The sequence below is a fragment of the Sus scrofa genome, chromosome 7 (genome assembly GCF_054392235.1).
Source record: "Sus scrofa isolate SSC_HxYL_T2T_F1_AM1 chromosome 7, Sscrofa_HxYL_maternal_Yorkshire_Landrace_v2.0, whole genome shotgun sequence".
NCBI lineage: Eukaryota > Metazoa > Chordata > Mammalia > Artiodactyla > Suidae > Sus > Sus scrofa.
In genome coordinates this window covers 55,194,399-55,221,118 of record NC_139389.1, presented here as the reverse complement: position 1 = coordinate 55,221,118, position 26,720 = coordinate 55,194,399, and the positions used below count along the sequence as shown (strand labels likewise).

At 44.7% G+C, this 26,720-nt stretch overlaps 1 protein-coding gene across 5 annotated transcripts; it reads left to right on the top strand.

The window, feature by feature from the left end:
* Positions 1-4,406: 4,406 nt before the first annotated feature.
* LOC100510917 (glutathione S-transferase A4) lies at positions 4,407-25,201 on the top strand. Of its 5 annotated transcripts, none has more exons than XM_084968348.1 (8): positions 4,407-4,435; positions 10,864-10,975; positions 14,012-14,117; positions 15,490-15,541; positions 19,360-19,492; positions 21,851-21,992; positions 22,963-23,094; positions 24,904-25,201. In XM_084968348.1, the coding sequence occupies exons 3-8, from the start codon at positions 14,031-14,033 to the stop codon at positions 25,024-25,026; spliced, it is 669 nt and encodes a 222-aa protein (XP_084824474.1). In that variant the 5' UTR covers positions 4,407-4,435; positions 10,864-10,975; positions 14,012-14,030; the 3' UTR covers positions 25,027-25,201. The 5 variants fall into 5 exon arrangements, with proteins under 5 accessions (XP_084824474.1, XP_084824473.1, XP_003128841.1 ...); XM_084968347.1 differs by lacking the exon at positions 10,864-10,975 and adding an exon at positions 7,725-7,826; XM_003128793.5 differs by lacking the exon at positions 10,864-10,975.
* The last annotated feature ends 1,519 nt before the right edge of the window (positions 25,202-26,720 follow it).

Genomic DNA, 26,720 nt, shown 5'->3' with positions numbered 1-26,720 from the left:
GTGAGAGAGATGTGTCAATGGCAGAAGTAATTGTAGAAAAGGAAGAATTGCTGCTTTGGGAGTATCTGATATTTAGACGTTTAAAAACTGTAAAAGGGAGTTCCTGCTGTGGTGCATCGGGTTAAAGATCTGGCATTGCTGCTGCTATGGTGTTGGTCGAAGTTGCGGCTTGGATTTGATCTCTGACCTGAGAATGTCCATATGCCACAGGTGCGGCAAAAAAAAAAAAAAAAAAACTTAAAAAAGGCAAGTGTTTGATTCAGATCTCATAGGACACACTCATTCCTTACTGCCAGAGGGATTTTTGCCCAGACGTGAAAAACAAAACAGTTGTCAAGTGTCCCAAGTGTCCCTTAATGCCTATTGGCAGCACTGTAGGCACCTTGGAGTTTTATTAGAGGAAAATCCAACATGAAGACATGAAGATCGTCCTTTGTCTTCATGTTTCCACAGCGGGAGCGCTCTGTCGTCACCCCAGTAATTAGAGCTGCTGGGGGAGCCCAGGCAGGGTGGCAGATGCAGCATGGGGCTGGCCTGAGGAGCAGTGGTAGCCCAGGATGGTGCCTCCACCAGCTTCCTGGGAACAAAGGAACAAAAAGAAGAAAGTGGGATGGTGGGGGTAATAAAAGAGTCCTTTCCCAAAGACAGGTCTGGCCTTGCTTCAGGGAGATGATCTTTAAACCCTTGGAATGTCAAGCTGGGTAGGAGTGGCCCTGTTTGCCGGGGGCCCTGGGCCAGCAGGGTAACAACTTCTATAATAGGGTGGAGGCTCTGAGCCACAGCAATGATTGGACTTGGGTGTGGGTGGGCCTGCCTGGTGACAGTGCTCCATTGTCACACGTGCTTGCCAGGAGGACATTTGGTCCCTGCACGTCTAGAACCCTCCTGGACTTCACATCCCTTGCCTGACTGGCATCTGTATCCTCTCCCTGTAATAAGCTGTAGCCATGAGTGTAACTGTTTTCTGTGAGTCCTTCCAGTGGATTGTGGAGCCTGAGGGCTTTGGGGGCAACACTCCCCGAACCTGCAGTTGTGTCTGAGTGAGGGCCGTCATTTGGGATTGTTCTTTCCAAACTCTTCAGGGAGGGGAAACACTATACTCATTTGGAGATTCACTTACACATGGGGGTCAGACATGGAGTTGATAACCTCCAAGGGGCTCTATCATTGAGTTGGGGTAGGACGGCAGGAACCTGGGGCTGTTGTATGACCGGTTGGGTGGGATTTTACTACCCAGGGCCATTGCCTGCTGATATTACTCAAAGGCCTGCTGTGTAGATCAGTAAGCCATAGTATAAGCAGTGCTTTTAGGGTTTTAATTCTCTTAGACACAAGGGTGCCCTCAAGGCTGGCTCCTTGAGAAGACAGCCTGAATTGGAGGATTAGAGAAGCCAAGCTGCCTCTGGTGGAGACAGGTTCCCATGTCACTCTGCTCACAGTTACAGAAACTTAAATCATGTGGTTCACTTCCCATATGGGGAACAAGCCCCCTCCCCCATCCTGCACAGGTGCAGTCCCCAACCTTGTCACAGTCCCTTTTGGGTCCAGACCCTTTAATCCCAACACCCTCCACCCTCCCATTTTCACAAGCCACCAGGCTCCAGGAATAGGGCAGGAAGTCAGGTGGCGTATCATTATCCTCAAAGACATCAGTGTGCTGAGAGAACCAGACCTGTGAGGCAAAGAGCCAGAGCAGAGGGAACCTAGGAGGCTGACAGCACAGGGGCTGAGCCAGCAAGGCGTAAATGCACACCAAGGACCAGCATCTGATGAGCCCACGACCCAGCATAGCTTCTCAGAGGGGCTTTGGCAGACGGGATGCCTGAAGGAACACCTGACACTCCTACCCAAGTACCTGGGGTGGAGGAATGAAGGAGCCGGAACAGCAGAAAGTTAATGCCAGGGGCAGGGTTTGCAGCAAACGGCCACCAGCCCAGGCTCCTGTGCTTGCTGGTGTCCCTCTTTGTTGCACATGCTGTCTATTCCTTTAACCCAAATTGCCCAGAAAATTATCAAGTGGTTTCCTTGTTCTGTCTCCCCACCTAAGTGAATCCTCTGACCACGAGCTCTGTAGCTCACCCCCAAGCCCCATTCCTCTTTCTCACCATCCTATTTCATTTTCTTCAGAGCACTTGACATGCATTGGCAATCCTCTCTGTCTAATCAACCTGTGTCTTTAAAGTGGGTCTCGGGGAGTTCCCGTCGTGGCGCAGTGGTTAATGAATCCGACTAGGAACCATGAGGTTGCAGGTTTGGTCCCTGCCCTTGCTCAGTGGGTTAACGATCCGGCGTTGCCGTGAGCTGTGGTGTAGGTTGCAGACACGGCTCGGATCCCGCATTGCTGTGGCTCTGGCGTAGGCTAGTGGCTACAGCTCCGATTTGACCCCTAGCCTGAGAACCTCCATATGCCGAGGGAGCAGCCCAAGAAATAGCAAAAAGACAAAAAAAAAAAAAAAAATTAAAAAATTAAAAAAATAAAGTGGGTCTTGGAGTTCCCTGGCTGCTCAGCAGGTTAAGGATCTGGCGTTTTCACTGCTGTGGCTCAGGTCACTGCTGTGGTGCGGGTTCCATCCCAGGCCTGGGAACTTCCACATGCCTCAGGTGTGGCCAGAAAAAATGAAGTGGGTTTCTTGTGGAAAATATAATATTGGGTCTTGTTTTAATCCACTCGGAGTAGCCTCTGTCTTAAAACTGGTGTGTTTAAGACATTCATGCTTAAAATGATTATTGATGTGGTTGCATTAATCTCTACCATGCTTATGACTGTTTTTTCTTGGTTGCCCTGAAATAGAGTTTTAACTGAAGAACAACTCCCCCTTGGCTAAGAAGGCAGCTGCAAGCCTTTCCAGCTATGCTCCTCACTATACCACCCTTCTTGTAATAATGTAACAACTGTGTGCTCTCTGTCCAAGCCAGCAGCCCTGCTAATCAGGTACCCAGCATTGCTTATCAGTTCCGCTTCTGTAACCTTGCTTGCTCAGTTTCTTAGGGAGGAACACTGTCTGCTTGGGGATGGGGGAGGTCCGGGATGCTTACATGGGAAAATCAAGACCTTGTAGTGTATAAAAGTTACTAAGAACAAAGACCTGGTGCTCAGACTCTGGAGGTGACTCCTCTGAGCCCGCACCGGTGCTGAATAAACCTTGCTTTTCCATATCTCTGAGTGCTGTTTGTCTCCTTCCACTGCCACGGTTTTTGCGGTTTCCGGCAGCAGCCCTAGTTCTTTTGTTTCTTTTTCTTTTTTGCTGTTTTGGTCTTCCACCCTTTTTCTGCCTTCTCTGGTTTTAATTGAACATTTCATGTGATTCCATTTTCTCTCCTCTCTTAGCATGTTAATTATAGTTTTTTTCTTTAAAGTTTTCCTGGTTGTTCTATCTTTTGCAATAAGACCACTTTGAAATAACACTGTACCTATAGTGTATACTATATACTTCATGGGGAGTGCAGATACCTTATAACTGTATTTCTAATTCTTCCCTCCTACCCTTTATAACAGTGTTATAAATTTCATTATCCATAACCTATAACCATCTGGACCAAATCTGTTTTTGGACACCCTTGGAAAAACACAGGCTTCACCCACTCTGTGCCAGGTGCCTAGTGGGTGAATTCAATCTCTTGCATTCCGTGTATTATTGCCATTATTATTTTGAACACACTGCATTTATTCATTTATATATTTATACTGCTTGGCTTCCCTAGCTAGAATGTAAGCACCAACAGTACAGGAATTGCGTTTGCCATGCCTGTTGCGGAAACCGCAAAAACTGTGGCAACGGAAGGAGACAAACAGCACTCGGAGATATGGAAAAGCAAGGTTTATTCAGCACCGGTGCGGGCTCAGAGGAGTCACCTCCAGAGTCTGAGCACCAGGTCTTTGTTCTTAGTAACTTTTATACACTACAAGGTCTTGATTTTCCCATGCAAGCATCCCGGACCTCCCCCATCCCCAAGCGGACAGTGTTCCTCCCTAAGAAACTGAGCAAGCAAGGTTACAGAAGCGGAACTGATAAGCAATGCTGGGTACCTGATTAGCAGGGCTGCTGGCTTGGACAGAGAGCACACAGTTGTTACATTATTACAAGAAGGGTGGTATAGTGAGGAGCATAGCTGGAAAGGCTTGCAGCTGCCTTCTTAGCCAAGGGGGGGTTGTTCTTTAGTTAAAACTCCATTTCATGCCCACCACTGTACACCCAAGGGTTTAAAATAGTGCCCCTGTCATAAAAGAACACTCAGTAACTACTTGCGCAATGAGCCAGTTGAATCTTACTTTCTTCTTACTTGAGTAATCTGATGCTCTGTCAGAGGGTGTACAGACTGGAATGCTCATTGGCTAATACCTTGAGGGGGTGGAGCTTTCAATAGGGAAGGAACAGTTATAAACCATCACCTGATTCCCTCACAGCACCTGGAACTAGAGCCTGGAAAAGATAAGGTGAGTGGAGGTGTTCTTATACACTTTTTTGGGCTTGGTGGCGTAGTTTATTTTGTGGCCAAAGTTGCAACTTGTAGGCAGCAATTGTTTTAATTTATGGTTAGTTTAATGCCTAGTTTTTCTAAACTTGCCTATATCAAAAGGAACAGACATTTTTTTATGCAGAGGAAGACACATAAATGAAAACAAGAGAGCAAATGTACATCTGAACAAGGCCTTTGCAGACTTTCATTGCCTCGTGTGATCACATAATATCAGATGTTAAAATGCTGACAAAATTATATCAGTAATTTCAAAAATAAGTATGTATGGGAGTTCCCGTCGTGGCGCAGTGGTTAACGAATCCGACTAGGAACCATGAGGTTGCGGGTTTGGTCCCTGCCCTTGCTCAGTGGGTTAAGGATCCGGCATTGCCGTGAGCTGTGGTGTAGGTTGCAGACGCGGCTCGGATCCCGCGTTGCTGTGGCTCTGGCGTAGGCCGGTGGCTATGGCTCCGATTCGACCCCTAGCCTGGGAACCTCCATATGCCGCAGGGGCGGCCCAAGAAATAGCAACAACAACAACAACAACAAAAGACAAAAGAAAAAAAAAATAAGTATGTGTGAATTAAGTGGTGTTATAGTTGATTGGTGGACATAACATGCTTCGTAGAAATTAAGAAATAATTTAAACCATTACATTTTTTCCTCGTGGACCAAATCTATTTTGGGAAAATCACAAGCTTCACCCACTCTGTGTCAGGTGCCTCGTGGGTGAATTCAATCTCTTGCATTCCGTGTATGCTTTTGGAAGATTCAATCCAAATGATCTGGCAGTGGGGTCTCCCTCTGGGGTCCTGCATCTGAGGGGACAGCGCCATGTTGAAATGCAGGATTCTTTAAGTCAAGCCCTGATATGTTTTTCTAGGGCTTGCCCCCATGTATAAATAGCAAAACTAAAGGTGGTTTGCCTTGTTTATTCTCTAAGCAGCCTAGGATGAAAGTCTCCTTAGCTCAGCAGTTTTTTTGTTTGTTTTGTTTTTGCTTTTTAGGGCTGCAGCCACAGCATATGGAAGTTTCCAAGCTAGGGGTCGAATTGGAGCTACAGCTGCTGGCCTACACCACAGCCACAGCAACACGGGATCTGAGCCACGTTTGCGACCCACGCCACAGCTCACAGCAATGCCAGATCCTTAACCCTGAGCAAGGCCAGGGATAAAAACCCAAATCCTTATGGATACTAGTTGGGTTCATTTCTACTGTGCCACAATGGGAACTTCAGCTTAGCTTTTTTCATTTCAATAAGTTCTAAGCCTTGGGGGGGATATATCAACTTGAATCATACCATTAGGCCCAAATGGAAAGGAAATTTAGGGCTCTCCAGAGAAGGCACTTAGCCTGCAAGCTTCGGGGTTTTTTGGGTTTTTTTAATTGTTATTTCCCCAATACGATTTTTTTTTTCTACTGTACAGAATGGTGACCCAGTTACACATACATGTATACATTCTTTTTTCTCACATTATCATGCTCCATCATACGTGACTAGACATAGTTCCCAGGGCTACACAGCAGGATCTTATTGCTAATCCATTTCAAAGGCAATAGTTTGCATCTATTAACCTCAAATTTCCAGTCCACCCCACTTCCTCCCCCTCCCCCTTGGCAACCTCAAGTCTGTTCTCCAAGTCCATGAGTTTCTTTTCTGTGGAAAGTTTCACTTGTGCTGTGTATTAGAGTCCAGATATAAGTGACATCATATGGTATTTGTCTTTCTCTTTCTGACTTACTTTTCTCAGTATCAGAGTCTCTAGTTCCATCCATGTTGCTGCAAATGACATTATTTTGTTCTTTTTTATGGCTGAGCTTTGAATAGAGCTGTCTCCTGAATCATCTTATTATATGAATCACCCCCACTTCCTCCCCACCCAGGAATATGATTTGGCTATTTGTGTATTAAAAAATGCCATATACACGCCTGAGGTCTTTTTCCAAGGGGTAGTTCCACACGGGCGACTTTCTCTTTGATAGCATGTCGAATCCAACTAATTAACACATCAAATCCAACCAGACACATTTTTTGCTAATGTGTCATACAATAGACAAATAGAAGAGAAATCATTCATAATCAGTTTAAAGTGGACTGTACATTTAAAGCTATATTGAAAGTCTTGGTTGTCCCTTTAATACTGTTGTCTTCCAACTGTAACATATTCTTTCTCTGAAAGCTAAAATGATGCTACATCTTTCCAAACAAGCATATTAAATTCTGTGCAGAACACAGTATTCTCTGGGAGAATGTTTTGTCTTAGTGATGCATATTGATCTACTGGTTTTCAAGAATATAGTTTGATCTGATCCATCAGAAAAGCCAGAGTAAATGTTAAGGATTTTTCTTTTTGCCTTTTGCTTTTTAGGGCCACACGCATGGCACATGGAAGTTCCCAGGCTAGGGGTCGAATTGGAGCTGTAGCCGCCAGCCTACACCAGAGCCATAGCAACACAGGATCCAAGCCATGTCTGGGACCTACACCACAGCTCACAGCAACGCTGGATCCTTAACCCACTGAGCAAGGCCAGGGATCGAACCTGCATCCTCATGGATACTAGCCTTTTTCGTTAACCACTGAGCCACAATGGGAACGCCATCCTGTTTTTTTAGACCTAATGCTGTTCCATGCTTCATAGACTACATTATAGTGTAGACATAACTTTTATGGGTACCAGGAAACAACAACATCAACAAAATTTCTGAAACGTGCTTTATTTTGACATTCTCTTGATTGTCATGGTCTGGAACCAAACCTGCAATTCCCCTGAGGTCTGCCTGTATACACGTTAGTAACCTGGGGGTCTTGTGAAAACTGCAGACTCTGATTCAGCAGCTCTGGCCCAGGAGATTCTGTATTTCTAATAAGTTCCCTGGTAAAACTGATGCTACTGGTCGAAAATCACATTTCTGGAGAATGCTCTCCATTCCTTTCCAAAGCAAAATCGACTTTTGTTCCCCCTCACATGTGAAAGTGGCTGCAATCTGGAAATACAGATGTTTCGAGTGTGCCCCTGTATGTGCCATTTTTTGAGTCTTTACTATATTCAATAATTTGCACACATTATCTCATTCCCACCTCATTCCTAACCAAGTGTATTAGGAACTATGAGGAAACTGCAGCTCAAAGACATTAAAAAAAACTTTCTCAAGTGAGACAGCTGAAATTTAAACCTAGGTCTTGGTTTTTACTGGGGCCCAGAGCCCAACTCAGATCGTGTTCTTCCACATTTTCTAAAAGATTTAGGGCGTGTTTGTTACTCAGGGACCACACTCCGACTATGCAAAGACTCCCACGCTGCCATGGCTGCTTTCTGCCCACCTCGCCTTGGGCACCATTGCTCATCTCCGGTGGTGCTGCACACAGGTGAGGTTCCTCAGCCCTGAGAGGTGGCTCTCAATTCCTAAACTCAAAAGACACAGCTGTCAGTCAAGATCAGTATAAAGTGCAGAGTTGACCACGGCCCCCAGGTTCTGGGTCTTCTGGCACCTATGTTCTCAGAGTGTTTGCATTTTGGGTGAAATCCAGAAAGAACTCCTTTGTTCCCTGCTTTGCTTCCCATGGGCAGAATGAATAGTTCCATTGCACCTCTTTTTCTAAGCTTTGACAATGGTTTTTTGTTTTGTTTTGTTTCTAGGGCTGCACATGTCACACATGGAAGTTCCCAGGCTAGGGGTTGAATCAGAGCTGGAGCTACCAGCCACAGCAATGGCAACACCAGATCTGAGCCACGTCTGTGACACACACCAAAGCTCATGGTGTACGCCAGATCCTTAACCCAGTGAGCGAGGCCAGGGGTTGAACCCACATCCTCATGGATGCTAGTTGGCTTCTTAACCTGCTAAGCCACAGCTGGAACTCCTATTTCTTTTTAAACAATGAGAATTGGGTTTACTTTTTGAATCACAAACTCGGTCTTCTGTATTACCAACCTGTGCCTTATCCAAATTTTTTGTTGAAATTCATTAGAGGTGAAGGAAAGTGGACTAAAAAACCTGGTTTAGGCCCTTAACCTATCATGCCATGAGTCAGGGAGGGGTGGGGCTCAAAAAAACCCAAACATATTTATATACACCTATTTTGTAAGGATCTGCTCAATTCCTATACTATCATATGATGCTTTTGTTAAATAATTACTGCATTCCTACTTAACCTATTGGACATCTGGATGTTTCCTTCACTAGATATCAGGTTTGTAAGGTTTTTGATGGCAGGAATTACATCTTACTTATCTTTGTATGCCTGGAATGTCCAGCCTAGCACTGCAGCCACAGAAGGAGCTCCATAAATGTTGGATGTTGAAAGAAAGGATGAAAGATCAAGCACAGAAATCCTAACAAATTTAGAAACTGGTATCTCAAAGCAGCACGTTGAGGTGACAGCCACTTTGTGTCTGGGGAAAACGCTAGAAGGTGGAGGAACTATGCCTCCCAGGAGCTGGCTGCCTCCCTAGGGTTTTGCAGCGTTGATTCAGAAGATCGGTTGGTTCACGGCTGGGGTGTGAGATTGTAAGAGATATCAGGCCCTTAGTCTGTCTCTGCTGTTCTAGAAGGAACAGCTCGTCCAGGGAGGGGTTGAGTTGGGAACTGGAGTCCTGCAGAGACTCCATCATTCACCCGAGAGCCCAGTTTAGAACATCGTGGAGGCCAGGCTTAGAGATGAGAAAGGGCGGCTGGTGGTCCAGAGCCAGCCATCAGAGGGCTGCAGACATTCACTGGGGTTTTTACAAGGTGTCGTGGCCGGTAATTACCAAGTAGAGATAAAGGTTTCCTTCTTTTGGACTGGAAGGTGGGATTGCAGACCGCAGTCCTGCTTATCTGAAGTGGAGCTGCCTCCTTTTCAACCCTGGGCTCCGGGGTTCCCTGGAGCACTAGGAAGGGCTTGGAGGTGGTGGCGGGTAAGGGACTGATCCTGTCCCTTCCATCTTTCAACCTCCCATGTGCCTTGAGAATGTGTAAGAAAGACTGTGTCGCCTGCACCATTTTCTGGGTTTTTTTTTTTTTTTTTTTTTTTTTGTCTTTTTGTCTTTTGTTGTTGTTGTTGTTGCTCTTTCTTGGGCCGCTCCCGCGGCATATGGAGGTTCCCAGGCTAGGGGTTGAATCGGAGCTGTAGCCACCGGCCTACGCCAGAGCCACAGCAACTCGGGATCCGAGCCACGTCTGCAACCTACACCACAGCTCACGGCAATGCCGGATCCTTAACCCACTGAGCAAGGGCAGGGACCGAACCTGCAACCTCATGGTTCCTAGTCGGATTCGTTAACCACTGCGCCACGACGGGAACTCCATTTTCTGGGTTTTTTTGTTTGTTTGTTTGTTTTTATTTAGGGCTGCACTTGCAGCGTATACAAGTTCCCAGGCTAGGGGTCAAATTGGAGCTGCCTACATCACAGCCACAGCCATAGCCACAGCCACCCCAGATCTGAGCCGCATCTTCGACCTACACTGCAGCTCGGGGCAACGCCAGATCATTAAGGATCCCACTAAGTGAGGCCAGGGATCAACCCTGCAGCCTCATGAATGCTAATTGGGTTCGTAAACCACTGAGCCACAATAGGAACTCCCTGTAACCTGCATTTTAAGCACCCATTACTCAGAAACAGCTTTCTGGAGGTTGACAGATACGGTCTTATTCGGATCCATAGAGTATAAACCAAAGTATAACTTGCAGCTTTGGCTAACTGGGGGAGCAGAATAGACTCACTGTAAAAAGGACTTTAGCAGGAGCTCCTTTTCCCCATTGGATTTATTTCAAACAGGATTTGGGCCAGTTAAACACTTTAGGGAGACAGAATGACAGGAATCAACCTCAGACCACCCCAGCCAGCCTTGCAGCCTCATTCCTGTCTCTCAGAGACGGTGGAATGGGGGGGATGTCAAATGGTGGGAGCTCTGCGCAGTCAAACGACAGCAAAGAGGAGTTCCCATTGTGGCGCAGAGAGTTGGGAATCTGACTGCAGCAGCTCTGGTTGCTGCAAAGGTGTGGGTTCGATCCCCAGCCCAGAACAGTGGGTTGGGGGATCCAGCGTTGTGCCACTGCTACAGCTCAGATTCAGTCTCTAGCTCGGGAACAGCCATATGCCACAGGTGCAGCAAAGTAAAAAAAAAAAAAAAAAATTTGAAAGGAGAGTGGTGAGATGGAGCTTCCCCAAGACCTAGTTAAATTTACCAGCATTTCTCTATTTTTGTCTAAAGGCAGCAAGATGCCTGGCTTCCTGGAGGGGGTCCTCTGAGTGAGGTTTGCATCATTTGTCAGTGGCCCGTTTTCTTTGGCTTTGCTGCCTCCTGACACTTGCTGGGGAGCACTGAAACCCTGTGTGTGTGTGTGTGTGTGTGTGTGTCCGTCCTGCTGTGCCGTTGGTCTGTTGGTAAATTCCCGTGCCTTCCTTCTTTTGACTTCTAAGATTCTAAGAGTGCAAGGGGCTTCTTCTATCTGGTCCCGAGCCACTCTGCAGGGAACCTCCAGGAGAGCAGAAGAGTCAGGAGTTACCTAGTTGGAAAGAAGTTAAGAAAAAGGTATAGTTTCCATCTTCCTCTGCTCGTGTTGTCTTCACGTTCACTTTATTGTAAGGTTCATTTTCAGGTTTGTTAGTGTGAGTTACTGGACCTGAACATAGTTCCTCTAATCAGAAAATTATCATGCCTTTTTCATCAAACTGTCTCCTAAGACAACAAAGTGGTGGGTTTTCGGGAAGCTCCTGAAATTGTCAACATGCAGTAGCTAAACAGGAAATTTAAAAGGATCGAATCTTGAATAGGCAAATCCACAGAGTCAGAAAGTAGATCAGTCATTGCTGGGAGCTGAGGGGGTTGGGGGGAAATGGGAAATGACTGCTAATGGGGTTTCTTTTTGTGATGAGGGAGATATTCATAAAGCGATCATGGTAATGGTGGCATCTTTGAGCAAATTATATGGTATGAATTATATCTCAATAAAGATGTTGCTAAATTTTTTAAAATAAAAAGTTAAAATAAAATAGATGAATCTTTTAATTTTTTTTTTTTTATTTTGGCTACTCCTGCCAAGTGCAGAAGTTCCCAGGCCAGGGATCAAACCCGTGCCATAGCAGTGACAATGCCAGATCCTTAACTGCTAGGCCACCAAGGAACTCCAAACACAATGAATCTTGACAATAACCGAATACAGGCAGTGTCTGGGGGGGAGGCAAGACCACAGCAAGAAAAGAATAAAACTTCTCCAAGAGCTGAAGAAATAACAAATTATATGTATCCAACACAGAGGACAGCTGTCAGGAAAATGGCTTCAAAACACCCATGACTTTGGGAACCCAAGTGATCTTGTTGTCATATGATAGTTACATTTCTCATAAACTAAACTACTAGTATTCCTGTTTTTCACTTTCTTGTGAGTTTTATTAGCGCAGGCAGCATCCTCAGCTGGGATCCTGGCTAGGGTGTGATGCGTGGCAGTCTGGGGCTTACCAGGCAGGGGACCACTGTAAGCGCTGCCCTGATGGGGAAGCTGAGGGCGGCCTCCCTCTCCATGAGCTTACCCTGAGGCTTCCTGAGTGTCTCCAAGTGCCTTGTGTGCTGTGCCAGCAGCTGGCATTTTCACTGTTTCCTCCAAGGAAGCGTTGTTGCATCTGGGGGTCAGAGGGACAAATGTGAGTAAAGGCATGAGACTACCCTCTAAGTTGGTACAGAGCTTTAGTGCATTCACAGCACTTTATGTCATCTCCTTTGATCACCTCTAAAATGCTGGAAGATTGGTGGGGTCGCTAACATTATAGCTGCTGTGGCTCTTGCAACAACAGGTGGAAAGTGCCACTGGGTACGCTTGCATTATCTCTCTGCTCTGCTGGAAAAGGCGGCAGGTCACCTAGTGTGATGCTTCAAGTTACTGAGGAGGATATGCAGGCAGGGAGAGGTTGAGTGACTTGGGCCTAAGGTTACCCAGCTCCTTGCTGGCCGGGTAAAAATTAAATCCTGTCTAGGTCTGTCTAGGGCTGCTTCTGGACTTGTTCCAGCACTCAGGAAATCTCGTGACAGAAATGAAAGAGTCCCCCATTCCCAGGTAACCGTTTCCCACCCAACAGGCCCAGCTCCGTCCCACTGTTAGAAAAGCTTTCTCTTGCAGGTTATTCATGAAACCATCCTATTAACCCCGGCTCCTTTTTCAAAATACCAGAGGAGTCTCTCAAATCTGCAGAATACAGATACCTGAATATATATGGTTTGATCTTTCTTTTTTGGTTGCATCATGAGATAGAGCCTACATACAGGAGAGTGCAAAAATATTTCTATAGAGTTTAAAGACTAATTATAAAGCCTAATTACTGATTCTGTTTCAGAAACAGAACATCGTTAGCCTCCCAAATCCCCCATCCTCCTCCTAGATCACAACCCCAATCTCTTTCCTGGAGGTAACCACCATTCTGCTTTTGTGATAATTTTCTTGCCTTTCTTCCTAGCTTTACCTCCTATGTTTGCGTCCCTAAACAATAGTTTTATTTTGCCTGTTTTGGAAATGTTTTAAGTGGAGATGCACCATGCAGTGTATGTTAGTTTGTTATTTAAATGTATTTTTCTTTTCTTTTTCTTGATTTTTAATTTCTTTTTTAATTTTTAAATTTTATTTATTTATTTGTCTTTTTAGAGCCACACCTGAAGCATGTGGAGATTCCCAGGCTAGGGGTCAAATCAGAGCTCCAGCTGCTGGCCTACACCACAGCCACAGCAACATGGGATCCGAGCCATATCTGCAGCCTGCACCACAGCTTACCACTACACTGGATCCTTAACCCACTGAGTGAGGCCAGGGATTAAACCCACATCCTCATGAATACTAGTTGGGTTTGTTACTGCTGAGCCACCATGGGAACGCCTAAAATTTTTTTACATTTATTTTTTATTAAAGTGCAATTCATTTACAATGTTGTGCCAATTTCTGTCTTTCAGCAAAGTGACCCAGTCATACATATTATATACATGCATTCCTTTTTTTATATTATTTTCCATCATGGTCTATCCTGAAAGACTGGATAGAGTTCCCTGTGCTCTATAGTAGGACCTCATTGCTTATCCACTCTAAATGTAATAGTTTGCATCTACTAAGTCTGTTCTCTATGTCTGTGTGTCTGTTTCCGTTCTGTAGATAGGTTTATTTGTGCCATTATATATTATTATTTTTTATTTTATTTTTTTGCTTTTTCTTTAGGGCCCCGCCTGAGACATATGGAAGTTCCCAACTAGAGGTCAAATCGGAGCTACAGCTACCGGCCTAAGGCACAGCTACAGTAACGCTGGATCCCAGCTGGCAACACCAGAAACCCGACCCACTGAACATGGCCAGGGATTGAACCCGTGTCCTCATGCATACCAGTCAGATTCACTTCCCCTGCACCAGAACAGGAACTCCCTGTGCCATATTTTAGATTCCACGTATAAGTGATATCACATGGTATTTGTCTTTCTGATTTATTTCACTCAGTATGAAAATCTCTAGCTGCATCCATGTTGCTGCAAATGGCATTATGTCATTCTGTTTTACAGCTGAGTAGTTAAACATATTGTCCTTATTTTGCCCTTCAGAAAACCCAAGCCGGGAGTCATGGCAGCCAAACCCAAGCTCTACTACTTCCGTGGCCGGGGCAGGATGGAGTCGATCCGTTGGCTGCTGGCTGCAGCTGGTGTGGAGGTTGGTCCCTGACTGGGAAAGGGAGAAGGGTAGTCTGGGCAAGAGCGAAGTGGTCCTCTTCCCCCTTCAAAGGTCAGGATGGTGCCTTCAAACTGTATCCACTCTTTCCCTTTCCAGCTGTCTTCCTTCGTAAGAGGTGAAGGAGGGATTATAATCCTCCCCTTAAGCAGGGGTGGGAAGGGCCAAGGCTAGAGATGTGTTCTGGAAGGTTCGTGAAGCTGAAAAGATCTTGGTGGATCATAGGACAGAGGAGAGAGAGGAGACCTGCATCTGAATCATTCTCTTCGTTGGGACCAGGTGATGCCCTGGGCTCTTTCCAGTTGTGTCAGCATCTCAGTCACTTCTACTCCTGGCTGCCCACCAGAACCTTAAACCCACTGGACCTTCCTTGGAAAGGTCTGTCCCATTGGGATCTTTCCTTAACTCTGAATTCCCTCCAGCTGACTTTCCTTTTTTCTGGGCCACACCTGCAGCATATGGACGTTCCCAGCTGGGGGTCAAATCGGAGCTGTAGCTACTAGCCTACACCATAGCCACAGCAATGCCATATCCTTCACCCACTGAACGGGGTCAGGGATGAACCTGCATCTTTATGGATACTAGTCGGATTCTTAACCCACTGAGCCACAGCGGGAACACCCCTGCTAATTTTTCTGTAGATTTTCACAAGAGCTTCAGAATTGTTTGTTTCGTGCAGGTGTAGACCCCCTTGTCCCTACTTGAATGTCATCTCTCCTAGAACATGGACTCAGGACCTTCTTTATTTTGCTTCATTTTGCTCACCTTTTCTCACACCCATCTCAAGGTCTGGGGCACGAAATAGTCACTTTTTTCCCCCCACAAAACTTTAGAAATTCCATCAGTGAGTGACAATAACTTTAGATCCCTTTCACTGACTATGTGAGTATCAAAAAGAAATTTCATTTGATCTGATATGGAGGGAGAATAACAGAGAAAAGAGAGAAGGAAGAAAGAGAGGAAAAGGGAAGAGGAGAAATCACTGGGGAAGTTGGAGGAAAGGACAAGAATTTGGAGAGAAGGCAGAACTAAGATGAAGAAAAGGAAAAATATGAATGCTATCCTTTAAGTGGGCAACACCCCAAAAAGGGTTTCAGTTCTACGTCAGTCTAAGCTAATCTACATGCATGCTCTGTCAGAATTTTCATCCATGTGGTAGTTGATAGCTTTGCGGTTCTTTTTTAAAATTTTCATTCTAGAAGCCATTGGGAATGGTATATTGTGAGCATTTCTTTCTTGATCTCTCTCTTTTTCTTTTCTTTCTTTCTTCTTCCCTCCCCTCCTTCTTTCCTTCCTTCTCTTTTTCTTTCTGTAGAATCTTAAATTTATAACAACATCTCTATCCTTTATGTAGTTCGAAGAGGAATTTTTTGAAACAAGAGAACAATATGAGAAGTTGAAGAAAGGTGAGCATTGATTTATTTAATGTTATCAGAAAAAAAACAGAAATTGAAACACAGGCCTCTAGAATGACAAATATTGGAAAGGCACAGAGCATAATTGCTAATAGGGCTATTCACTGTGTCCCTGACACAGAGCTAACAGAACTTGTCAAGTAGGTTATGACCCTGGCCTTGGTTGACCCAGTGCCAGTTGGCTCACTCTCTATCTCACCAGAGCCTCCTTTAAGAATTCCTCCCTGGAGTTCCTCTCGTGGCTCAGTGGTAACGAATCCAACTAGTATCCATGAGGATATTGGTTCAATCCCTGGCCTCGCTCATTGGGTTATGGATCCAGGGTTGCCATGAGCTGTGGTGTAGGCCAGAAGCTACGGCTCCAATTTGACCCCTAGCCTGGGAACTTCCATATGCCTCGGGTGCAGCCCTAAAAAGACAAAAAAAAAAAAAAAAAAAAAAAGAATTCTTCCCAATACCTAATGGGTTGGAGAAACAGGGGGGCTGAATCAGACCTAAGACATCCTCTGGTTCTCATGGTTCATAGCCACCTTTCCTTAGTGATCTTCACAGATTAATATACACCACCTTGGAGTTCCCGTCGTGGCGCAGTGGTTAACGAATCCGACTAGGAACCATGAGGTTGCGGGTTCGGTCCCTGCCCTTGCTCAGTGGGTTAACGATCCGGCGTTGCCGTGAGCTGTGGTGTAGGTTGCAGACGCGGCTCGGATCCCGCGTTGCTGTGGCTCTGGCGTAGGCCAGTGGCTACAGCTCCGATTAGACCCCTAGCCTGGGAACCTCCATATGCCGCGGGAGCGGCCCAAAGAAATAGCAAAAAGACAAAAAAAAAAAAAATATACACCACCTTATCAGGTCACAATTACAGAATTAAAACTACAGAAAAAAAATCCAAAATTGAGTAAACTTGGAGGAAGTCTTTAATCCTTATAATTCCTCAGAAGATTTTCTCCCACTGCGAGAAGCCTAGTAATTTCTCAGCCCCTCTTAAACTTCTAACAGCCATAATGTTATTTTCTTTATCTGAGGAAAGTTGGTGTCATTATTGCTGACAGTCATGACACTAATACAATTTTTTTTGTACATTTTGTTTTTATGGCCACCTGTGGCAGCATATGGAAGCTCCTGGGCCAGGGTTTGAATCTGAGCTGCAGCTGCGACCTACACCACAGTTGTGGCAACACCAGATCCTTTAACCCAGTGTACTGGGCCGGATATCGAACCCTCACCTCCACAGCAACCTGAGCCACTGCAATCATATTCTTAACCCACTGTGCCACAGCAGGAACTCCACAAGTTATTTTTTAAAAGGCATCTGAGTCATCAGCAGACCTGTCATTTATAAACTGTATGGCTTTAGGCAAGGCCTTTAATTTCTCTGCACCCTGTCTCCTTACCATAGAATAAAATGATCTCTGGTCCTAGACGGTCCTTTCATTGAGGGGAAGACCTTTCCCAATTCTTGTCCAGGAACTTCATTGTCTGGAATACCTCTGAAGTGCCTCTTCCCCTCTTCCTCTTGATTTCTGCCCCATTTTACTCTAAACAAGGATGGTCACTGGCACATAGTAGTGGTTCAGGATACGTGTGTTGAATACATAAGATGTGTTGAATACATCTCTACAATCTAATCCATGATCAATCCAGCAGGAAGTGCTCCCTAAGAGCCTATGAAATCCTCCAGCCCCAGGTTTGTGATGCTGCTGTGGTGCTGCTTGGACCATCCTCCTGGGCATGGCTGGTACTTGTTAACAGGAGGTAGGGAGGGCACTGGGCTGGGTCAGGAGGCCCACTTCTGTCCCTTGACTATGAGTCTTGGCAAGTCACATTGCCCCCTTGGCCTCCACAGTGCCATCCTCTCTGACATGAACAAATTGAACTGAATGATCTCAAAGACTTTTTCCTATACTCTTGATCTGAGATTTTTAAAAATCCCTCTGAACAAGATCAGCTCCCAGAAGCAGGGATCATTTCTAATGAATGGCTACATCTCTCATACGCAGCAGCACAAAGCCCAGCTTTAGATGTTCATTCACCTTTTTTGAAATTTTTTTAGGACTGCACCCGCGGCATATGGAAGTTCGCAGGCTAGGGGTTGAATCAGAGCTGGAGCTGGCAGCCTACGCCACAGCCACAGCAACGCCAGATCTGAGCCATGTCTGTGGCCTACACCACACCTCACGGCAACACCAGATCCTTTAACTCACTGAGTGAGGCCAGGGATTGAATCTGCATCCTCGTGGATACTAGTTAGGTTCTTAACCCACCGAGCTGAGATGGGAACTCCTTTTTTTTTTTTTCATTCAAATTTGAACAAGGAAATGGAGGTTTTGTTGACTCTCCATTAACAATAGTAGTGATATTTCCAAAGCACGGTCACCAGCAGAATCATAATGCTGCCCCAAAAAACTCAGTAATTTGAGCAGGACAGATACTGCTACAGATCAGAAAACAGGCTCAGCAAGTTAAAGACTTACCTAACATCCTCCATGACGCACAACACAGGAACCCAAGCTTCCTGGTTCCTGTGCTATGTTTTTGCTGCCTCTCATTAAGTCAAGTAGGAACCATACTGGAAGGTGGAGACATTAATTGTGGCCTTTGCCAATGCACTTGTGAGGTCTAATTCCTCTTCTGGGTAAAATTCCTTATTCTCATTAATGTACAGGTATTAGTGGGAAATTAAAGCTATTCATTTCTTCAAGATCCCGTGAAAAGAGCACGATTTGTACCTCTTTAAGTGCATCATTCATATAGGCAGTCACAAAGAAGAAAATTTGATTTTACTGAACGCTGACTGTTGACAGTATTCAGTGTTTTACTTATCTTGTTTCACCCTTTCAAAATCCTCCTAGATGGATATTATGATTTTACTTTATTTTTTAACATTTTTAATGATTTTTATTTTTCCATCATAGCTGGTTTACAGTGTTCTGTCAATTTTCTACTGTACAGCAAGGTGACCCAGTCACACATACATTCATACATTCTTTTTTCTCACATTATCATGCTCCATCATAAGTGACTAGATAGAGTTCCCAGTGCTATACAGCAGGATCTCATTGCTTATCCATTCCAAAGGCAATAGTTTGCATCTATTAACCCCAAATTCCCAGTCCATCCCACTATTATGACTATTTTAGAGAAAAGAAAACTGAAGCTCGGGTGAGTTATTTGCTTAAAGTCACATGGCTGGGAAGGGCTAAAGCTGACATTGGACCCAGGACCTAAGTCCTTGCTGTCTCATCCATTCTCCTTCTGTGTAGATGTAGAGTGGTATCTGATGTGCCTTTTAAAGGATTCAGACTCTGTCTGAATATGTAGAAAGTGGGGTGAGTATTTTTTAATAACCCACCTCTCTGAGACAATTCTTTTTTGGGGGGTGGGCACACCCACAACACATGGAAGTTCCTGGGCCAGGGCTTGAACCTGCACCACAGCACCAACCTGAGCCACTGCAGTGACAACGCCAGATCCTTAACCCCTGTACCACAAGAGAACTCCTTCCAGGTGATTCTTATACACCTGAAACTTTGAGAACTAGAAGCACTTATACTATAACACAGTCATAGTAAAGGCAGAAAGCCTTATAATCATAATTAACCAATACACAAAAATTCATGAAACCGTCAAGCAAATCTCACCTTTTCCATGAGGTAAATGATAGGCATTTCCTCAACAACTGAGGTCTTTAACTCACCACTTTAGAGAAAAACTAAGACTCATTCCATGAAATTAGAAGTGGCCCTTCCTGCAAGCTGATCACAACCATGGCGGGAGAGTGTCTTAAACTTTCTTTGCTCCAACCACAGATGGACTCCTGCTTTTTGGCCAGGTGCCTCTGGTTGAAATTGACGGAATGGCACTGACCCAGACGAGAGCCATCCTCAGCTACCTTGCTGCCAAGTACAACTTGCATGGGAAGGATTTGAAGGAAAGAGTCAGGTACCAGAGTGTTTGTGCCTGTACTTGGTTTTTAGCCAAGCTCTGTGGTCCTGTGCCAACTGAGACCCTGCTCAGGTGTAGCCTTTCAGCCTGGATGGAGGGGAGGAGGCCAGGGAACAAGGGGAGATGCTCTCGCTACACCACCATGCCTTACGAATACTCTGAATACCTGCTCTGGGTCTCCCCTTCAACTCCTCATCACCATCTTCATTCAGCCTTCTTCAATTCTCCTCCCCCTCCTAACAAAGGATGTTCTCATAAAATGACCTAGTAAATAATTGTGCATGAAAATGGAAATGGCTGACTCAGCAAAGAAATATTGAGGGTTGTATCAATGATCTCATTACTGCAAAAAAGTAGTATAAGGCAGCACTCTGAAGCCCTGCAGCTTAAATCAGCAAGAAGCTGTTATTGCTCACCAGTCTATGCATTATCTGGGTATCAGCGTTTCTTCATGTTTCTTGACTGGAAGCACTCCCACGTCTGTGGTCAACCAGTGGTCAGCCAGGAGACTGGTTGGGGTGTTGGCCGATTATCAGCTAAGGGGCAAGTGGCCACATGTCTCTTGGCCTCTCCTCCTGAGCTTGTCCTCCTGGCAGCCAGGCAGGGTTCTCACAGAGAGAGTGTGAAGCACCCAGGCCTTTTAAGTTCTAGGCTCAGAAGCGGGATCTGATCAATTCCACCTCATTCTGTGAGTCAAAACAAGTCATGAGGTCAGCGCAGGAAGCAGACCCCCTCTATTGATGGGAGGAGCTAACAAGTTTTCTCTCAAATACTAAAGGATGGAGATTTGTGGCCATTTTTTATTTTTATTTTCCGCATTTATACACCTGCAAGTGTCCACGCTGTCCTGTGCACTGTGCTAGGCCCGGCTGAGGACGATGGAGTTCCTTCTCCCAGGAATAGTTCTGTTTCACAGGAGATAAATAAGCTGAAGACAAAACAAAGACTCGCAACCATAAATTTTATTTGGATTTGGGGTCAAGGGACCTTTTAAGTGGTCTCTAAAATCTCGTCACCATCAGCATGGACACCAATATACATAGAGGACACAGTGAGAGAAAAGGTCATTTTCATCATTCAGAAAAAAGAGAGCGCCTAACACAGGAATGAGCAAAATCTGTAACGAAGCACCCAACCCCGACTTTCGCATCACTCCATCTTCAGTACAGACGCAGTCATTCTAACCTGCAATCCCAAAGATACATGGCAAGAGAAGCAATTCCAAACACAGTTCGTGAATAGACTACTTTTATAGTAGTGCAAACAAGCACTAATATGCAGTCTGTTTCTCATTTTTTTTTTTCTTTTTACGACCTTACCTGTGGCCTATGGAAGCTCCAGGGCTAGAGGTAGAGTTGGAGCTGCAACCACTGGCCTACACCATAGCCAGAGCAGTGCCAGATCCAAGCTGCATCTGTGACCTATACCACAGCTTGCGGTGATGCCAGATCATTAACCCTGAGTGAGGCCAGGGATTGAACCTTCATCCTCATGGATACTATGTCAGGTTCTTAACTCGCTGAGCCACAACAGGAGTCTTGTTTCTCATTGTTTTGATGCATGTTTTTAATTTTTAAAAAAATTTCATGGTTTTTTTTTTTTCCAAGATATGTGTCCTAAGCTACAGATATCCTACTAATATTTTTCTCCTCCAGGTTAGTTATAAATTGTAATAGACTACTACAAGCAGGCTGGGTGACAGTCTAACATGGAAGAACAACGGTTTGTGACTCAGAACAATGAAAGTAAATTATTCTTATATATGTTAAAAAAGAAACAAAAAAGATCACTAAACCAAATTTGTTGGGTCATTGGCACATGGGGGGAAGGGGGTACAAAGAAGCACAACACTTAATGTGTTTGCAAATTAGTCGCAAAGATAACTAACACAGCTCGATGGCACCAATAGGTAATAAATTATAGATCATAAATAATATAATTCTTTTTTAAATATTCTTTTTAAAAAGTATTTGTCAATGTAAGGAAATTTTTAAAAAGAATGAAATAGAGCTTCTTTCTCAGTTGCCAGGTCAGTGGAAGACTTGCTAAATTATACATCTATCTTCTCTAAGTAAGTGAAGAGATCTGGTCAACTTCATCTAGCTTCGTTTTTAAAACCATAGTAATCTATTTGTTTATGGCAGATTCTTTTATTCAGTAAGCATTTCCAGAGACCCTCCTATACCATGGTCAGTTGACGGGTTCTGCTTCTAGATCATTCCTGAGCATGGAAGCTGAAGGGAGAGGAAAGCAAAAGTCATTTGCCCAGAAATCTAGCGGCACCCCAAAAGTGGTGGATTAGGAAACCCTGTATTCAGAGGCTCCGCTCCAATTGAGTCCCCACTGTTTCGTTAGGATCGACATGTACGCGGACGGCACTCTGGACCTCATGATGATGGTGGCATTGGCTGCCTTCAAACCCCCCGGGGAAAAAGAGGAGAACCTGGCTTTAGTGGTGGAGAAAGCGAAAACCCGGTACTTCCCCGTCTTCGAAAAGGTAGGCTACTGGGATCCAGTTTGGCGGAGGCGGGGCAGGCACAGGGTCGTAGTCAGTGACAGCAGAACATACGCAGATCCTGCAGGGCTGACATCTACGAGGGGCCCCCCACGTTCCCTTCCCCGGGGTGCCCCGACGCCCTCAGCCCAGCAGGCAATGGGGGAGGGGCTGATGAGAACTGGGAGCGAGGTGACCGCGGGGCAAGTCCCCAGTTCCGTCTCCCAGGCTACAGAGATGCAGGACTGCGACGTTTCCTAATGCTGATAAGAAGAAAGAGTGAAATCTGAAAAGATAGAAGCTGTGTTAGGGCCAAAACTTTAGTAAGGATTCCAAAACAAATGACATGTATAGTATGGACCCTCCAGCAACACAGAATTGAAATAAAGCAAGGGCAGTGAAAGGAGACGGCGTTTTTCTTCCTTTCCTTTCCTTCTGCTTTTCTTTCTTTTCTTTCGCTCTCTCTTTCTTTTTTTTCCCTTTTTCTTTTCTTTTTTCTTTTTTTTTTTTTTTTTGCTTTTTTAGGGCCAAACATGCAGCACATGGAAGTTGCCCCAGGTGCAAATGGGGATCCACCTCAAGTTCATTCTTTGTAATTAGTCAGTTATATTTTTAAGCCTCTTTAATCAATAAGGTCCTCTTTCCTCTCTTTTTTTCTTCTGTTTTCTTCTTGCCATTTGTCTAGTGAAGTTTTCCACAGTCTGATTTTACTAAATGCAATAGAATCCTTCATTCCCGAGATTTCCTGTCAATTGGGAGATGGAATTAGAAGCCTGATCATGTTCAGGTCTGATACAAGGTACAAGTGTGTTGATTTCAGCCTATGTTTGCCAGCATCCTCAGAAATTATCAAGGAAAAAATTATTTCATAAATGTGATCTGTACCAAAAAAGCCTATGCTTTTATAAATGTTTAGCCAGGCAAAAGAGTCTTTACTGTTATTTGATATTCTTTCTTACTTTTCTTTCTGCAGATTTTGAAAGACCAAGGAGAGGATTTTCTCGTTGGCAATAAATTCAGCTGGGCAGACATCCAGCTGTTGGAAGCTATTTTAATGATGGAAGAACTTGATGCTTCTGTTCTTTCTGACTTTCCTCTGCTACAGGTAGTGAATTAACTAACATCCACCAAAGCCTAGGAAAACATGAACAGACACAAGCCTGAAACACGATGTGCCTCTAGGTCCCTCCCAAAAGAAAATTAAAGAATGTTTTAAACATCTTTTTATTTTAATTTTAATTTCTTTTTTTTTGTCTTTTGAGGGCTGTACCCGCAGCATATGGAGGTTCCCAGGCTAGGGGATTAACTGGAGCTGTGGCTGCCAGCCTACTCCACAGCCACAGCAACTCAGGATCCGAGCCGCGTCTGCCACCTACGCTACAGCTCACAGCAACGCTGGATCCTTAACCCACTGAGCGAGGCCAGGGATCAAACCCAAAACCTAATGGTTCCTAGTCGGATTCATTTCCTCTGTGCCACAATGAGAACTCCCCAATCTCTTATTTTACATTTTTCTTCCAAATGGCAATATACTATGCCTGCTCTTAACATTTTTGCAATTATCATAAATATATTTACATGTCAACCCATGTTCTTCTGCAGTATCATTTTATTTTATCTTCATCAGGCAATAGTCATATCTTTTTGAAAAATAGGAAGTGTATAAAAAGGGCATAAATTATGAATCTCATTTTCATCACTGCCCTCACCTTCCCATCCCCGTAATTTCTTGTATCAATTTCCTGTGTACCCTTCCAAGATTCCTATTTGTGCAGATATGATCAAATATGAATATATATTTATCACCCCCACTTGCTTTCTCACACAAAACAGAAAATAATGTATATTATGTCCTACTCCAGACTTTTTTTGTTTTGTTTTGTTTTTGTCTTTTTTTTTTTTTTTTTTTTTTGGTATTTCTTGGGCTGCTCCCACGGCATATGGAGGTTCCCAGGCTAGGGGTCTAATCGGAGCTGTAGCTGCTGGCCTACGCCAGAGCCACAGCAACGCAGGATCCAAGCCGCGTCTGCAGCCTACACCACAGCTCAAGGCAACGCCGGATCGCTAACCCACTGAGCAAGCGCAGGGATCGAACCCGCAACCTCATGGTTACTAGTCGGATTCGTTGGATTCGTTAACCACTGCACCACGACGGGAACTCCCAGACTTTTTTTTAACTAAACCATATAATGCAATGCATTGTAACCCCAGTCAATACAGGGATCTTCCTCTTTCGTTTATATATAATTTTTTTTACTTTTATTTTTTTAAATGATAGTTACACTGTATTTCAGGTTCTCTCTTCTCTCTCTCTCTCTTTTTTTTTTTTTTTTTTGCCACACCCCCAGCATGTGGGATTTCCTAGGCCAGGAACTGAACTTGTGCCATAGCAGTGACCTGAATCACGGCAGTGAAAACATAGGCGCCTTAACCCACTAGGCCATCAGAGAACCCCCTATAATACTATTTTAAATTGTTAACTTATGCGTCTTGCAGAGGTGTACCATAATCTATATAACCAGTTATATTTTCCTGGAAACATAGGTTATTTCCAGTTTTTCATTGTGCTAACATTCTTATGTTTATTTCACACCCTTACTTATTCCCTTACAATAAATTCCCAAGATAGGAACTACTACTCCAAAAATATGAATTTCTAGAGTTATTAATATGCACTGCCTAATTGTGTCAATGATTTTTCAATAAGAAAATTTTGGTCATATTTAGCAGGCCAGCAATCACATTACCCTTTGCAGGAAGACCCAGCAAATGTGGACTGAAGGATTAACTTGGATTCAGCAGTCGGGGCCTCACAAGCAGACAAGCTAAGCTTCCCTCTCAGGACAAAGTTTTAGTTTTTCTTGAAGGTTGTAACTGCTCGTGAGACCCTGGTTCTACTGTTTTATCATTTCAGGCATTTAAAACAAGAATCAGCAACATCCCAACAATCAAGAAGTTCCTGCAGCCTGGGAGTCAGAGGAAGCCGCCCCCGGATAGCCACTATGTCAAGGTTGTCAGGAATGTTTTGCAGTTCTAATGCCAGAAGTTTTATGATTGCAGCTTAACCAATCGTAGCATCCACTTGATGTCGCCCATGGAAGCAAACTGTAGATTCTAAGAGTAAAGTGCAGATTCTAGGAGTAAAGTGTCTGAAAAACACAAAACCATATTATCATCAGTGGCAACTGCCAATTAAATGCAATCTAAAACCATTCTGATGTGTGACATTTTTAAAGCTTGTCAGTTGTGGGTGATGGGTACAGCTTTTATGAAACCACTGTTCTATGTAGAGGAGGCTGGTGTATTTCTGGCAGCAGCCTGCAAGGGGCGCTGTTCTACTGTCTCCATCCAGGTCAGGACCATTGGGGGAAGAGGGAGCAGATTTGAGGGGGGCAGGGTCTCTCCAACACCCACACTGATGCTGAGTACTTGGGAGAGAATAAAAGCAGCAAATGACAAATCGAGAGTAAGATAATGGCTGGCACTAGTAAATTCTACAAGGAAGCCTGGGGGACAGAGTGTGTTCAGGAAACATCATTTTGCAACCCTGAAAAAAAAAGTGGGCAATTAGACAACTCATTCCACTGAACAGAGACACCTGAGATGAGGTTTTGCTTTGGTCAAAAAATTCCAAGTAACACTGAGGTTAGATATAACTGAGGAGTATGTGTGCAAATCGACCCAGAGATTCCCTAGCTTTGATATACATTTTTAAAAAACATTTATGGCCACGCCCAGATCCTTCAACCCACTGAGCCCCCATCCTCATGGACATCGGCATGGTGGATACCACAACTGGCTCTTAACCCACTGAGCCACAACGGGAACTCCTTTGCTATACATTCTTTCAGGGTAACGCTTGTGTTCCCAAGCCATGAAATCTGGACCCTCAGGGCTCTGTTTGGTGAGGGATGGAGCTTCTGTTCAGGGTGGTGGTCCAGGCACAGCTGTGGCTCCCGTTGGGAGTTCTCTGGTACAAGGGCTTGGGGAACACAGCACTCAGCTCTAAGCTCTGCGACGTCCCGCCCAGGCTGCACACAGCATCAGTTTCTGAGTGTGTGTCCCAGTATATGTCCTGACTTGTGAAATAACTTCATGGCTCACTAGACTTCCTGCCCTTTCCTCAGGACCACCAAAGGCCGGGGCCATGCCTATGCTATACCCTGCCCCATCCCGTCCTCCTCCTCCCTCAGAGGATGCAATGGTTAACAGAGTTCTGGCAGCCTGAGCCTGTCAGCAGCCCCTGCCCAACCCTGAGGTTGGGGCCTGACTTCTTGCTTCCAACACAGTCGAAGCCCAACCTGGGGATCACATTTAGCAAATGGCCCCATCTCATCCCCCACCTGAACAGCCACAGCCGTAAGATGGTGAATTAAGGGAAGGCTTCTCAAAGGAATCCCAGCCCCTCTTGGGGGATGATGTTTTCCTCTAACTTCCACCAAAGCCGAGAATTTGACCTGATCAAAACTAAATGGAAAAAGAAAAAGAAATTATTTGGGGGAGATTCAAAACAATAAGCCAAAATAAATAAATAAATAAATAAATAAATAAAGCAAGCATTCCCATTGTGGTTCAGCAGTAACCAACCCGACTAGTATCCATGAGGATGAGGATTCGATCCCTGGCCCAGTTTAGTGGGTTAAGGATACAGTGCTGCCATGAGCTGTGGTGCAGGTCACAGACTTAGCTCAGATCCAGTGTTGCCGTGGCTGTGGTGTAGGCCGCCAGCTG